This window comes from Canis lupus, chromosome 7 (genome assembly GCF_048164855.1).
Source record: "Canis lupus baileyi chromosome 7, mCanLup2.hap1, whole genome shotgun sequence".
Lineage (NCBI taxonomy): Eukaryota > Metazoa > Chordata > Mammalia > Carnivora > Canidae > Canis > Canis lupus.
In genome coordinates, this window is record NC_132844.1 from 15,059,321 (window position 1) to 15,076,009 (window position 16,689).

A 16,689-nucleotide genomic window follows, 5' to 3' on the forward strand; every position below is an offset into this window, starting at 1 on the left:
TTATTAAGTACATTTTGAAAGAAATGGCAGTTTTCCTATAATTTTACAAAGTTTACACCTTCAACATAGGCTTTTATGTTAACACAGTTATATCTCAGACACACACATACACACATATACACAGAGCCTATTTCTATTGCCAACTTTTTTCTATTCTTTTGGCTGGTGGCATGTTGAGCGGGTTAGCTGATGGAGAATCAAGGCACAGAAGAGACTGGCCAAGCCAGACAAGGATAGAACTCAACCATAAAATTTCATTCTTCAGTCCATTCTTTTTATTGGTGGCAGGATATGAGGATGGGTATGTGGGCTCCTAGTTTTTGTGTATCAAAAGCAGTCCCTTTCTGGACTGCATGATGGAATCATCACTTTTTCTTGACAACTCTTTATCTTTGAGGGGCGGCACCTGTCCCCTCATAATTCTTGAGACCCCAGGAAGAATTACAGGAAGAAATTCTGTGACAGAGAGTGTGCAGCTATTAATTCCCAAGCCAGGTTGTCAGCTCATCAGTAGAGAGGGAGAGAACAGATTCGTGGCGAAGTGCATGGTGTCTGGAGACTGCTGGTGTTTGAATCCTGGCTCTGCCACTTTCAAGCTATGTGACCTTAGGCGAGTTAATTAACCTCTCTGTTGCTTCAGTGTTCCCATGACAGATGGGGATAATAAAAATTCCTGCCTCATAGGATTATTGCAAGGGCTAATTCAACACATGAATAAAGCACTTCAAACAGTGCCTGGTACGCAGTAAGGACTATATGCATGTTTGCTACTATTATTATTAATTTTTATTATTGCACACTGAAATGGTATTAATGTCACACACTATGAAGGCAGGGCAGCTCTCCTAGAAGAAAAGCAAAGAAACCGAGAGTAGAGAAACAGCCGCACAAGAGGCAGATAGAACCATATATGGTGTAGATTCTGTGACTAGATTCTGACTTTCTAGATGCTCACTAACCTGTTAATAGGGAATGGTGTTGATTGAGGCAAACACAGCTGTCCCCAGACCCTACTGTGAAGTGACCATGATCTTTGATTCCGCCCCCCCACTCTCCAAACCTTGGTGCTGCCTCCACAGCTTTGTCCGAGTCTTGGTTACTTGTGAAGGGCAGCAATACCTGGTGAGGTGTTTCATGACTGCTTCCCTGAGGAAGAGTCTAAGGGAAGGTTTTGCCTGCATCTTTTCAAGGAGCACTGATGTTGGCTCCTTGGCTTCTGGCTCCTGGGTATGTATGTAAAATCCTTGAGTAGGGAATCAGGATGGACTCTTCCGTAATATGAGTGGAGTGTTAGGATCTGAGACAACTGAAAATGGTGACCTGGAACCAATACTAGTCCATGGAGTAGGACTAACTCCATGGAGTAGGACAAAACTTTATTATGTTTTGTAGGGAATGTGCTTATTGAAGCAGAGCAGCAATCAAGTTTTGAAAAGTTTTCATGGAAAATGCATATAATGATGTTATGCAAAGTAACAGGAAGTGGTAACAATGACAATAATTAAATAGAAAATATGCAGAAATAAATTGCACCAAAATGTTAATTGTGATGACCTTGGATTGATGAGAGCATAGGTGCCTTTTGTTTTCTTCCTTATCTATTTATACCATTTCTATATACAGACTTCTAATTTTCCGGAATGAGAGTATATTATCTTTTTTTTTTTTTTTTTTTTGAGAGTATATTATCTTTGATAGAAAATAAAATAGTGTAGTTAAAGGCTATAATCAAGAGACTCATTAATATAGAAACAACCTAAAGGGCCACAAAGGGGGGCTGGTAAAAAACAAAATGAAACTATGGTACATCCAAATAATGAACTGCTGTGCAGCTATCAAGATGATAGTGTGAAATTGAAATTTTTCCATTATAGGATGTTAAGTGGAAAAAAGTAGCATAGGAAACAATATATAATATATGCTAAATAGCAAATGTAAATATATATAAATGTATATGGAAGTATATACATTTCTGGAAGAACATAAACAAAAATGTTATTACAGTGGATGCGATTATTGGTAACTTTTATTTTTTGCGTATCCACATTTTCTAATTTTCTACAATAAAACATGGATTACCTATATAACAAGTAGATGTTTATAGAGCTTTTAAAAAACAAACATCCGAAGAATACTCTTAGGGCAATGAGATCCTGTAAGGAATAGTGACAAATTATGTATTTGTAAGCAATGTTGCCATCTGGTGGATCAAAGGCAAAAACTCACCCTCTTCATTTTTCCCTGGGAGTTAGGAAATGCATGTCAAATTCTGTGTCATGTTTCAGACCAATACCTGGACAAGTTTAGTGACTTAACCAAAGTGTTCCTTTGATTCACGTGAAAAGTAGCCCAGTGACTGGGTAGGAACCTAATTATGGGTATAACGTTTCAATTTAATTTAAAAAATTTTAACAAAATACCTGTTTTACTTAAAAGTGCCTGTGGGCACACTCATCCATAGACAATTCTGAGTTATCCATTTTATTTAGGATTATTTAGGGCAAAACTAACATCTTAACATAACTTTTTTCAACTACTTGGCTTAGTACCCAGACCTTAATTACACTGCAAATATTTGTAGAATGAATGATTACTTCTGGCTGACTTACCCCAACTAACAGTTGGTGTATTTTCATGGGCTATAAATTAATTTAAATATGAACCAGTCAAAGCACCAGTTCTCTTGATAAGCAAACATGAAATAATAAAATGCTTTACAAAGCCAAATGATGGTAGTTTAGCTGCCATTGTGGATACTCTACCCCCACCCCCCATCATCACCATAAGACTCTCTCCTATATCTCGCTCAGCCCATTTATGATTTAACTTTTCTCACTCACCTTTCTTCTTATGTGCATGAACATCTAAATCTTTGATAGTCCCCATGGAGAAAAACATTGTTAATGTCTCCCCCACCACATTCTTCCCAATTCCCCCATAAAGCTAAGCTGCTGCCTTTGAGAATTAACCCTGGCTTTCCTTACTGCCACCCCCCTCTCCCCTGCAGGTGAGCTGATCAACCTTGCCATGTACTGTGAGAGGATAAGGAGGAAATTCTGGCCCGAGTGGCACCACGATGATGACAACACCATCTATGAGTCTGAGGAGAGCAGCGAGGGCAGCAAAACCCACACGCCCCTGCTGGATTTCAGCTTTTACTCAAGGACAGAGACCTTTGAAGATGAGGGAGCAGAGAACAGTTTTTCCAGAACCCCAGATACAGATTTCACTGGACACTCGCTCTTTGATTCTGACGTGGACATGGATGACTACACAGACCACGAACAGTGCAAGTGATGTTCAGCCTCGCTGACCCTCTTCTGCTAGAGCTGCCACTCCCTGGGGTTGGCCCGACGTCCTGGGTAGAAATCCATCTCAGCTGGGAGGAGATCTTCGTGCTCGGCACACTTCTCACAAGCTAACTGGACTATAGCAGCCTTATTTCTTTTTGTACAAAACAAAAACACAGAACCATTCAGATGGCTCCATTTAAAACAAACAGGCAAAAAAAAAAAAAAAAAAAAAAAAAAGTCAGCATGGTTCCTGAAATCCATTTTTGTTTTCATTAGAAAACTAACATTCTGTGGTAGAGCAGGTGCCAGAGCAGGTTGTCTATGGATCGTGTTTACGTAGATCCTCTTCAACCGGAGGGCTTAGCTGTGAGATGGAGTCTTGAACATCCTGTATCCACCTGGGTTCAGAGTCAATGAGACAAGTCACCAGGAGAAATGTAGGAGACAGATGTTCTATGGTGGCTGCTTGTATTTTATTTGTGTATATTGTATGTTGAGATAATTCAAATAAAATCCATAGATATTCAGTGAACACCTACTACGTGCAAAGCACTGTGTTAGGTGCTAATCAGTATAAGTTTTCTTTGTCCTGCCAGTGACTAGCTGTGTGATTTCGGGCAAGTCCCTTAATTCTTGTGTGCCTCATTTCCCCCACCTGTAAGGTGGGGATACCAATACTCTCCACCTACCTACCTCACAGGGGTGTTGTGAGGATTCACGTGGTAACATTCGGCGCTTTAAACCTCTTGGAAGGGGTGTGACATAAACGCAACATTTTCTTCTTGATTGTGCTTCCGACGTATGAAGATTCGAGGGCAGAGGAATTCCATATCCAGCCAACAGCAGCCACAGTCGACTCGCAAAAGCCGAGCAGACGAAACATGCAAAGGCACAGCTAGGACTCTGTCATCGTTCTTCCCTGTGATCTTGCTTGAATCGAAATCTTTTGTTGAAAGAGCCTTGAAAAATATTTTTACAGATCATCAACAGCTACACACAGTCTTCAATTCTGTGGACCTGCAGAAGTCTTTCTTTTGTTGCCTGAACGCACACTGGAATGTCGTCCTTTGTTGACTCCCGAGTGTTAAGTTGCCTGTGTTCGGTTTATTTGAAGGGAATAAAGCTCAGGAATATGATAGGTTTCTTAGGGGTGAAGGGGAAGGTATTTGACTGATTTTTCTAAGCAGTCGCTTACCAACATGTAATGTCTTTTTGAAAACAAACCTTGCAAGAAGTATTGAAAAGATGAAGTATGAAGAGGATCCTGTTACTGATATCAAAGCACTTTGTGCAGTGTAGACTCTATGCAGTTTTACTAATGCAACCTTTCTGGTGTTCTCAGCCATTGCCCCGTGAGAGGAAGGCAATGCTGAGGACAAATCTTAATATTTCTTAAGGATTTCCCATAGTCTCCCTGTGCTCCCTCTCCTTCCCCGTAGAGCACATGGATCCTTGGGGTTACTCTATTTACCAAGGCATCTCTGAAGACATTATTTTTGTTGACTTAAAACATTTTCCAGTGAAATATGGGGTGAAGATGCTGGGGTGATGGCCGTGGATTTGGGCTAGGAGGGTCGGTGTTAAGATTTACTACTGCAAACAGAACTGCTTTGCTTCCGATCACAATGGACTCACTGGGTAATGGTTATTCATTGTAGGGCCAAAGACGCACTGCTTAAAAGACAGCAACTTGTGCTGAGAAGTTCACATACTTTGCTTGAAAAAGACTCTCTTTGAATATGGCTTTTGCAAAAACAACCCTAAAATGCGGTGGATTCACAAAGAGGTAAAGGGGGAGAGTTGCTGAGGCCGCTTACCATTGAAGCAACTGTGTGGGATATATGTAACTGGGAAGAAATGTGGAGATGCCCTGAGTTAGAAATTCTTGTTGCACAGGAAACCCAATTGGTAGTATCTTATTAAAACCTTTCATCTTCCAGAGGAGACTGTTTGTGCCTGATGAAAATGTGGTGGAGAAGATATGAATGGATGAGCGTGTTTTATCTCCAGCGTCGTGTGCGAGGATTGGTCATCTCTGTCTCTAACGTGTGTTCCAGGGTCAGCTGGTGGTAGTTCTGAGTGACTAGGGATACTTTGACTAGGGAAATTTTGGGCTTGAAAATGTGAATGAAATAAACAGATGGACTATAGACCTGTCCGTAAAAAGACCGAGTTGCCCTGTTCCCACCCTTAGCTGGAAAGAGTTGTGTTTGAAATTTTGCCAACAATTTATTCTTACTATATAGCACCAGGTGTGTTATATCTTCACTTCAAGAATGATTAAGTTATGCCTGTGTAGAGTCACATATTTTTTTATTGTGCATAGCTTGGCAAGTACATGGAGAGCCAATGTTTTTTTGTGAAGTTGTAAAATAAGTCATTCTATCTAGGTACCTCTCACAGGGGCTTGAATGGACATTACCACTTGGAGTCTTGGGTACCAGCCTGATGGCTCATGACTGACTATACAGCATTTTGTAGGTGTAACCTGATTTGGAACCCTGGAATATACCCAGGTTTTACCTTCCAATGTGTATTATAGAAACAAAAGGACCAAGAGAGAATCGCTGTGGTGTGGATGACCTGGGTAGTCTTTATGGGATGGCTTTATTTTTATCTTTTTAATTTTTATCTTTCATTCTTAAGCTCCCCAGATTTGAAATGTTCTCCAATATGGTGAACAGGTGCTACTTATAAGAAAAAATAACAAGAAATTAGGGGATATTTTGGTTATCTGGCTTACTTGTTCAAGTTGTGTTTCTTTTTTATTGGAAAGTAACTTAAGGAAGTGTGATCTTTAATGTTAACAGATGTTTTTTGGTTGATCGGAAGACCCACTAGCCACCTGTTTTTGTTTGTTTCTTTTTTACCTGTCATTGTAAAAATAAATTCTGCTCTTCCATCCCTCTCCCATTGTCCCTTATCCCCACTCATCAGGATCGAAGAGCAGCAACAGTGTGATTTAATCTACATGTGGCAGAATAGATATAAGGGCAATATAAATTTATGCAGAGGTAAACTATATTGTCAGAGTTTACCATTTTTTTGTTACAATGAATTGTGAACAGTGATGCTACGGAGGCCACCCAGGTGACTGATCATAGACTTAGAACAACTTGGACTTGAATCACAACTGCAGTCTGGCCCTCCAATGAACCCTGCCTGTATGTACTGTGGTGTTAGAAATTAGGATATCTTTTCCTAAAATAGTTAAGAGTTCAAGGAAAGGAAGAGCTAGGGATTTTAGCTTCATGGGTGTTGCGTAGATTATTTGAGAGAAAGTATAGAATCATAGCAACGTATAGGGGGGCCATGGATTAGTTGTAGAAATCCCCTTACAGGAGAGCCTCTGAGGTTATTGGCTCTATGTCACATGCACATTCATTTGGAGGGCAGGACCTGAACTGAAGTCATTGACCTTGCTTTAGATGGTTCTTGCCATTATACCACTTTGACTTGGTTTCCTTTTAAAACTCATGTCCCCTGAGAAATCACTCCATGCCTGTGGAACCAGAACGTCCCCGCCTCTCTTAAAGAGTGCTTGGGGTCTTCCACTCTTGTTCTCCATGTCTATTCAGGTCCATCCAGACCAATTCAAGAGATCTTTCATTAGGATTTACTCTGTGCAAGACACTGCTAGACTCTATGAAAGACATCAAGTCACCAAGACTCCTTATCCTTTGTTATTTATCTTTAAAGAATCCATACCTGTTTGTTCACTTATTATGTATTTACTGAACATCTACCTACCCTCTGCCTGGCCCTAGGACCCATGCTGGATAAAGAGGTGAACAGAACAGACATGACATCCTTGTTTTAGGGCATCCTTTTTTTGCCTAGACTTCTCTGAAAGCTTCTTTTAAATGCTTGGTTGCTTCCCTGATCCATTCCACCCACCACCATTAATTTTTTTAAAAAGCCTTGGCCCTGAGGGGCTGCCATATTGCCTCAGGATGAGGGCCACTCCCTGGGGCATGGTATTCTCACCTCTTCTCTCATCTCATTTCCTGTTGTGTCTCCTAGGGCTCCTCCATTGTGAGCCATCCAGTGCATCTGGGTTGGTCTCTTTGCCACTGCCTAAATAGGCCTCGTGTCTGTCTGCCTCTGCTTATGCCTCTGCCTATGTTAGCCTCTCTTCTGCCTCTGCTTATGCTAGCCTCTCTTCTGAAATGCCTGCCCTTCCTGTCTGCTGGTCCAACTCATGCCCAGCTCTTGAGGCCCATTCATCCATTCTGCAAGACTTCCCAGCCCATTATAATCTCTCCTTTCTCTAGAAACACAGCACTCATCATTTCCTTCCATGATGGCTACATGGGAAAGGTATGCCCAGAAAGCAGGCCATACACTAAAAAGTAGTGGTTTTAAATTTTTTGTGTTGGGGCTGTCACTGACAATCTAATGAAAATCCTGTACCTTATTACCAGAAAAATACATATATGCAAATATGCAAAATTTTACATATAAGTTCAGTTTTAGAGGCCTGAAATCATTCATGGATTCCTTAGGGATCTCACAGACCCTAGCCAAATAAGCCTATTAGAAAGTCTTTAAAAGTTACTGTTGTTAGTGTTCATTCTTTCTTGCCTCTGATGTATTCAGAGAGGAGAAAAATTGGTCTGGGATGTATGTGCAAAAGCAATCTCTTATTGTCCATGTCGAGTGTGTGTTGAGTGACAGGGAAGGAAGGAAGAAGAGCAGTCTAACATTAATTGATAAAGTGTCTTTGTCTTGACAGATTCGACCTTTCGAAACTGACAAGATTTTATTGTTGTCATTGTCGGTTGTCTTTAAACTATCCAAAAAGTTAGTTTATCAAAATCAATTCAGGGCCAGATGAGCTTCACTTCAGCCCTTGAATCCACCACTTCTGCGTGGGTAGGGTGACTGGCTGGGGGCTTCAGATAGGAGAGAAGAGGCTGGATTTTTCCTTATAGGAAAAAGGTGTGCACAGTCACATTTTCCTGTACTCATCCATCCATTTATTCATGAATTCATTCATAGGATAATTGTTGAGTGTATTTTCAATAAAAGGATGGTGCCTTTGTTGATAGGTAACTACTCAGGTTTTTCTTTATTGTCGTTGTCTTTGTCGTCTTCTTTTTTTTTTTTTTTTACAGGGTGAAGTTATTTTCATTGCTCCTGACTATGATCCAAGATCCTTTGCTTTCCGTTATGTGCAGTGCTGTTTAAGTTGAACAAGAACCGATGAAGGTACATTCGATCACAAATACTTCGAAGTCTGAATGCTGAACTCTGGCAACCCATCTTTAATAGATCCAGCCATCAATTATGTATGATTGTGGAGTGTTTGACCTTCTTTCACTTGCTTCCGGTGGTCTGGATGAAACTAGGTGAAGTTTGAAAGGATCCCCTTAGTGGGTGGGGCAGGAGGTCCCACTTTCCTGGAGTACTCTTGCTAGTGCTGGGAGTAAATGCAAACACATCATGAATGTTTTCGTCATTTGAATTCCTTACCAGAAACTTGAGTTTTTAGTCCCTGACTTTAAAGAATATCCGGAAGATATTATTTAAGATTCCTTAACCTTTAGGATAAGATAACTGGGATGAGTAACATATTGACCTGGTCTTTAGAGATGGTTAGAGAGGAAACTGAAAAATAGCTTAAAGGAAAGTGACTCAGCTCTCTTGGGGCTGACAGTGTGACCCCCTCCGGCATTCTGGCTCTTGCCAAGGCAGGGAACTTGTCCCCAGAACAAGGCCCTCTGAAACTTATTGCTGGCTAGATTATGACAAAGTGGGATGCTCGAAATTCAAGATTATTGCTCCAAGTTGTAAAACCTTTAAATAAATAAAGGGGCCCATTGCAATAATAAACTAACTTATGAATGTGGTCTACCCAGCACCAACACTCATGATCATTTTAGTAGGAGAAACAAGTTACCTAGAATAAAAGATTGGTAGAGACTTTAGTGTTCTGTACACAATTAAATAACATCAGCAATGAACTTCATGGCCTTCTTGGATTTTTGAAAATTGTTGTCCCTATTAGTAGCTTTAAATATTTTGAAGCAATCCACTAATTGTAGAGCAATATGTATTTATGATAATGGCTAATTTTATTAAATATGAATAACTTACACCCTGCCCCCACCACAGCAAACATCTTTTTTTTTTTTTTTTTTTTTTTTACTTTGTGACTTTGGAATAGAGCAACTCATTTATCAATAATATTTAAAACTTTTCCTTTCTTTAGTATTTTTAAAAGTTACTTATGGCTTTAAAAACAATAGGATTCAGCTCCTAAATTGTCATGTTAATTAGCTGTGGCTAAAAAGCAGAAGGAATACAATTAAGTGGAGGGCTAGGAAAGAGAAATGCAATGCTTTGGATATTTGCCACCTCCCTCCTCTTAACAGTCACAAAACGAAACAGATCTGTGGATTTTTTTTAACAGTTGTTCAGAATTAGAAGTGTTGTGTCATATTTTCTTCTCTCTCTTCAGTAAGAGATCACATTTGGCTTATTCAAACACAAACCATGTCCAAATGATTGTATTTTTACTTTAAACAAATTGTATCTGAATTCTTTTGCAGCAATAAGATTAAAAACAGTGCTCAAATTTTTGAGGAATCTCTGCTTCAGTAGGGGCGACATGTTTGTGTTACTCCTGTCAAAATGATTACCTCAAGTAATCAGTCTCATGGGATCATGCTTATTGTAAACATGTGTTTTCCCCAGAGATGTGCATCCTGCAGAGTGTCTGACAGCTCAGACGGTGGTGATGGTTGGGAAGATGAGGGTCTGAATCCTTCAGTTAATGGTATGAGGATTTCATGGAGTGGGAGGAGAGGAGAAAAGGGCGACGGATGTGGTGGCTTCAGGCAGCCACGTGGTATGGCCGTGTTAGAGATGTGTCCGGCACGTCAAAAGTTGTCTCAGTGGTGGTGTTAGTAACACAATACAAAATCCAGGTTTATACAACAAAAACAAATGCAATTTGTAGGGAAGGGTTGTTTGTGGATATACAGAAGACCGGTGAAGGAAGCATTGGAGTAACATTGATCTTTGTCTTAATTTATATGCTCGAGCTCCAGGATTGTCCCACCTAAAGCCAAGGAAGTAGGGGAGCAGGTAAGAGCAGAGTGTTGGACTCCACCCAGTTCCTTTGATTCTGGAACTTCCTTCTAGTTTCTCAAAAGGGTTTGTGGCATATGGCTTCCATTTTATAAGTATAAAATGTACAAAGTAATGTCTATTTGTTTCGTTGATGTCCTTTAAATGGAGACACCCCAAATCATCGGTATTTAGGCAGGGGTCTCCAAACCTTTGTGCTCATTCACTCCACAGTAAAACTTTCTGAGCATGCTCGTTAGCATATTTATTTATAAACACACACACACTGCTCACACTGCTGTACTGATACGTACATGAAAAACCATGGCAAACATAGAAATTTTCATATTCTCCCGCACTCAATAAGAGTTTAGGGAACAGGGCAAGGTGTATTTAGGGGTAGCACCTAGAAGGCTGCCATTGATTAAAGAATGTGTATGTAACATTTGCGGCAAAGTGATATGTAAAATAGGCATGGGCGCATGATCGTAGGTCAAGGAATGTATGTCTGCGTGTATTTATTTTTACTTAAAATGGACATTTTTAGTTGGGGAAGAGAATAGTGAATACATAGATATCCCCTTTACAAGAGCCATTTTTGATCCTGTTTTTTGGGACCACTTGATCTGGAATGTTTCGGAAATTTCTGAAAGATTTCACAGTCCATGGATTTAAGCAAAATAAGAAAGGAGGGGAAAAAAACAATGCAAATATGGGATGTATTGCTTGAGAATTCCAGTACCAATCTGAAAAGCATGTTTTGCTAATTCCTGGTAACCATCATCTCACTGATTATATATCTTTCTTCTGTTCGTTTGTAACCCCATGTCTGCAAATGTGTGGAAGATGCACAGATTTATTTTCAGATGTCTGAGATAGGAAGGACTGATGTTGGTATAATTTGAACCCACATTTCAACTGCTTGGGGGCTGATGGGTGGACACGGCCGGCCTGGAAGCATTTACCTGAACCATCTGTTTCGCAAACACAAATAGCGTCTTGCTGAACAAAGGGCCTCCGTGTGGAGGTGGCATTCCAGTGTTTATTTCTGGACCTATGAGTTACTTTAGCACAGTTATTGTTAGTAGTTTATAAAGCCATATTTAAACTTGTACACTTGATTGTAAGATAGATTTGAATTGTGCACTATGTTGATTACTGTATATAAATGTGGAAATTCTGTACATTTGGTCTCAATGCTGTATGTATTTGATGTGTAAATGATAACTAGTGGTTATGAAATAGCTTTGCTGTGAATGTCTTTATTCCCATTTGCTTCTCTTTTTGCAAATTTGAATGTTTTAAACGTTACCCTCAGGAGGAAAATCTGAAATTTTTGCATCTAACATACTGTTAAGTGGTGGTCTCTTAGATGCTTGGGAAGATCTTTTCCTTGTAAGGCTCTTGTATAATTAAAACATAGGTAATGAATTTTTTAGCCATATAACTTTTGGATAAGAATTTCAAACGAATGTTTTTTAAGTAGAAAAACAGGTCTTTGAATATGTTATCCTCCCCTCTCCTGCCTTTAGTTCCTTTTTAAGATTTTATTTACTTATCTGAGAGAAACAGACGGAGAGAGTGACTGAGAGGAGAGGGAGAAGCAGACCCCTGGCTGAATAGGGAACCTGGTGAGGGGCTCGATCCCAGGACCCTGGGATCATGACCCCAAGTCGAAGGCAGACACTTAACCGACTGAGCAACCCAGGTGCCCTCCTGCCCTTAGTTCTTGCCCAGTGTGCCCCTCAGAGCTTTTGGGGAGTGATATCCACTAGTAGAGAGAAGAAAAGGAGAGGGTGGAAGCGGGACACATGTTAAGACCTTCACGGGGGGTACTAGGCCTGATGACAGAGCAATTTCCTTTTCTATTGATAGTGTCTGAATTAGTTTTTGTACCTCTTCAATGAAGTATGATTCCCATTTTGTAGATGAGGAAGGAGCCTTGGGAAGGTAGATTAGGGTAAAGTGGCTAAGATGTGCTCAAGTTATAGATTTGCAGTGAGGGCTTTAGAAATACAAATCCTGTCACTAAGTGTTCCACCCAGACACGCCTGGCAATGAATGGCAAAAGACAGCGGGGCCTAAGGGCATGTCAAGACCCATAGAGACATTTAGGATGTTTGAAATCCTATCTAGAAATTTGACCAATTATTATTCATACGTTAGCATCTTAGCATTTATTTATTTTTTTAAGAGATTTTATTTATTCATGAGAGACCTACAGAGAGAGGTAGAGACATAGGAAGAGGGAAAAACAGGCTCTCTGCCAGGAGCCTGATGTGGGACTCAATCCTAGGACTCCAGGATCGTGACCTGAGCCAAAGGCAGATGCTCAACTACTGAGCCACCCAGGTGGCCCTAGCATCTTAGCATTTACAGCAAATTGCAGTAAGGTAACATTCAAAATCCTAAACTTCCCCAACCATGGGAATATCTATTAAGTAGGAATTGAGAGGATACTGTAATCCCACATTCTAGAGATAATTTGGATTTTAGACCCCCTTTCCTCTGTTGACTTATAAATCCCAACTAGTCAACCCTGCTTATTAACACAGGCCCATAATTGAAAATGCTTTGGGACAAAGCTATACCTACTTCCATTTAAGTTAGCTCCGGACCCTTCCAGAACTTGTGGGGAAGTCCTGGGCTCAAGCCTGGTCCCCTTAGGGAAGCTTGCCCTCTTCGCTTTCCAAGGCATCAGAAGGAAGGGGGTGGGTGTTCGCCTTTCCAACGTGCTGTGCTCTCTCAGAAGGAATGTCTTCCTGCCAGTTGTACTGAATATTCCACGACTTGATTTTTCATATTTTTGTCCTTTCCTTTCAGAGAAGAGGCAGAGCAGGTGGTGTCCTGGCTCTCCCAGGGGCGGCCTATTTTGCTTGCACATGATGCCACTGTCAGCACCCATTAAACCCTTCCCAGCTGGGCTGGTTCCCATTAGCACCAGACTTTTCTTTTAAAGCCTACTGAGGTGAAAGTAGTTAATCCCGTGGATGAGAGGAAACTTTGGAAAACAAAGGAAAGAGGACCAGCTCCCTCCCTCATGGCAATGGCTGGGTTGGTGCCCTGTGTGCCCAAGAGCTACCTGGTGTATTTTCATGGTGGTGCGCCCATTGTGAAGACGGAGGGTCATCTCCAGGTGAGGGCCTGTTAGGTTGGAGGCTCACCCACTCGGGGAAGTGTGTTTGGCCTGGGCGAGCACACTGGGTAACAGGTGCTCAACATGTATCAGGTCAACCCTGATGAAAACAACACCACAGGCAGCCTTGAAAGGGAGGAGGAGAGTTGAGGGGAGGGCTACAGGGGCAGGGAGCAGCCCCAGACCCCTCCCCTGGGCCCTGCTGCTTCCTTCTGCACCCTCACAGACCTCCCTGCGGCCAGCTGGGGCATTCATGGGCTAGCAGTGGAAATTTTAGGACTGCTCTGGGATGTCAGAGTCCAGATTCCCTGGTAAGAGGGGAAGGAGACTAGGCCGGACTGTTTGGAAGTCATCCCTCTGAGGGTAAGGAATGAGGACTTACGCAAGGAAAGAGTATTTAAATAAGACTTGTGTGATGACAGCCTGGATGTGGGCCCAGTCCGAGGAGAGGTGGCCACAGAGCAGCTGGGCTGCATCTCGGTGGCCACCGAGATGAAGTTAGAGACCAGAAGTGGGGCAGGGGTGCTGTGGGAACCGGAAGGGCGAGATGCCAGGCGTGGAACGTGGAGCACATGCACAAGGAAATGCTGACTCCCGGGTGTGGGGAAGGAGAAGACCAAGGTGTGGGGGTAATGCTGGGATGTGAAGAAGCGCTGGTCTGGGGGAAAGTGGTGGTTGGGTTTAGCCACACCAAACATGAGCAAGCAGCAGGAGATGCGGGACTGGAGCTTGGGAAGGGGGGGCAAAGTGAAGCTGCAGCCCCGGAAGGGGTTGTGGAAGCAAATGGGCTGGAGAGTGATGGAACATCTTTAGCTCCCTGCATTTGTTTAATGTTGCCCTGCCGGTAGGCGACTGTCTCAGTAACTCCCTGCCCCTGTCACCTGTGTCCTCACATGCGAAACGGGGGGTCTTGCAGGTTGATCTTCAAGGTACCTTCCAGTTCAACCTCCTTTTGTCCTTCCCCATGGTTGAATACCATTTTCCTATCAACACCGATTCCACCTCCTGCTTTGTTGATTCTGATCGTGTTGGAAGGAGGAATTTCGTGACCAGATCAGCCACTAAGAGCTAACATTTACTATCGCTTAGTCTGTGCCATGCCCTGTGTTCTTGGCAACCTGCACCCCTTAATTCGTTTAACCTTTACAAACGCCCGGTGAGAAAGGGACTATCAGTGGCGCCACTGCCACCACCATGATTAGCACCACCACCACCACCACCACCACCACCACCACCACCACCACCACCATCACCACCACCTTCCTCGGCACCATCACCATCATCACCATGTCTGGTTCACAGATGAGGAAACTGAGGTAAAGAGAGGTTAAATGACTTGTCCCGGGTCTCCGCCAAGTGAACAGCAGAGCTGGGGTTTGAAGACCTAGGTTTGAGCCCATTTTGTGCACCGCTAGCCCTACACCATTCTAGTGGTTGTGACATTGGACCACACAACCTTTTAGGAGAAGGCTTGTGTGGAAGCAGAAATGACTTAATTAACTTCTGAGTTATTCTCAGGCAGCCATGGGGTTTGTCTTCTTACAGAATGCACATAAACCCTGTCACCAGGCCTTGGATCCATGTTCAGACAGACGCTGGTTCTGTGCTGGATGGTGGGGGTGGGGGGACCTGAGTTGTGGGTTATCCCTGGTTCATGTGCTTCCCTTCTGGTGGTCATGGCCATTGGCCCCACACACTGGCATTCGCCTTGACCCTCCTTAGAGAGGGAATTCCTGGGGAAATAACAGAAAAAGAAGGAGACAACCCCCCTAGGTGGCAGAGTTCTTCGGGTTTCTACTGCCTGCTGCCCGGAGGAGCTCATCACATGCATTGCTGGCCACCATCTGTAAGCAGTTGCTGCGCACTTCTCCGTCTCTAACCCCACACCATGCTCCCCGTCTCCAGACCCACATATCCATATGCCCGTGGGATGCTGCCTGTGGATGTCTCCACACGTCCAGATGTCACTGCTAATCCACATCCTCCTTCCGTCTGCTGTTTGTCAGGGTTCCCGAGCCTCTTAGTGTCTCAGCAAGAACCCCAGAGTCACCCAGTCCTGGGGGTTCTGCTTCCTGAATTCCTTGGAATTCATCTCCTCAGCTCAGCCTGAGCTTGTGGGGCTGCTGCCTTCTGTCTAGGTTCCTTCCTTCTGGTCCGCCTCCCTCAAACCCAGCCTCCACCTTGCTGCCAAGCTATTCAAGAATTTGCATGTCATCCTTGCGCAGGGGCCATGCTAATCTTCTCTGTGTTGTTCCAATTTTAGTATATGTGTTGCCGAGGCGAGCACTGCCAAGGGACTCATAAAGGGAAAACTGTCCTTGTTGTTTCTGTAGCTTTCAGGATAAAGTACAGGCACATGAGGCCTTCCGGGACCTGAACACGCCTCCCTCACTTGCCATATTTCCCACCACTGCCCTTCCCATCTTCACACACCAAACTCCAGAGTTACCAAACTATGGATTTTGTCACCTTGTTTTACCTGTCATTCCACCACTGAAGGAATGATGCTGATGTAAAAAAAAAAAAAAAGAAAAGAAAAAAAAAGTTATTGGCATTTTTTCCTCCTTTTCTATTTACATAGATAACAAATGGCTGGCTACAGTTGATTTTTTTTTTTTTTTCTGTTTTCTCTGCTGAGTGCCTTCTTTTCACCAGACTTTCCCCAAGGAGAGAAAGCGAAAGAGAAAGGTGTTCTTCATTTCTGACCTGGTGGGGGATAGAAAGGTACATCAGATGCTGACTCTACCCTCAATGGTAGGTAAGACATAAAACTGGTAAACTATAGATGTTGATAGATACCACAAGAGAGGGATAGATAAGATGGGTTGGGGGGATCCCCCTGGTGGATAGAACCCTCCCAGTACAGGGAGCCTCATCTTTCTGAGATGAACCTCACTGTCAAGGACCTCCTCTTCACCCTCAACATCTTAGGTAAGTAGCATTAGCCCTGCAGGGTTCAAGGAGTCCGAGAGCTGTCTTTAAAGGATCAAAATGGACCTAGAGCACATCTGTGGTTGGGAAGGACAAGGCTTTCCACCAACGGCTTGGAGGCAGATGGTGGGGGCTGTTGGATGTCTATAACCTTGTGTCTTAGCAGCAGCTGCATCAACCCCTTTCTCCTTAAGAGCAGCTTCTGGAAGTCACTGTGCAGCAGCTTTTCCTATGAGTGCATATTAGCTTCGGGGA

General features: G+C 42.8%; 1 protein-coding gene and 1 non-coding gene across 6 annotated transcripts in view; one reads left to right on the plus strand and one right to left on the minus strand.

The window, feature by feature from the left end:
- The window catches only part of FAXC (failed axon connections homolog, metaxin like GST domain containing), a 78,530-nt gene extending 66,919 nt beyond the window's left edge, over positions 1-11,611 (plus strand). For 3 of the 5 annotated variants that reach the window (XM_072831990.1, XM_072831992.1, XM_072831988.1), the window contains 2 exons: positions 3,008-5,079; positions 8,411-11,611. In XM_072831990.1, coding sequence (XP_072688091.1) covers positions 3,008-3,297 — 290 coding nt within the window. In that variant the 3' untranslated portion in view covers positions 3,298-5,079; positions 8,411-11,611. Of the gene's footprint in view, positions 1-3,007; positions 5,080-8,410 lie in introns of those variants that run through there. The other 2 variants (XM_072831989.1, XM_072831991.1) reach the window with 2 other exon arrangements.
- Positions 11,612-15,683: 4,072 nt separating this feature from the next.
- Positions 15,684-15,790, minus strand: LOC140637493 (U6 spliceosomal RNA). The gene has a single exon (XR_012034593.1). It is a non-coding gene; the product is annotated as a U6 spliceosomal RNA (small nuclear RNA).
- Between the last annotated feature and the right edge of the window lie 899 nt (positions 15,791-16,689).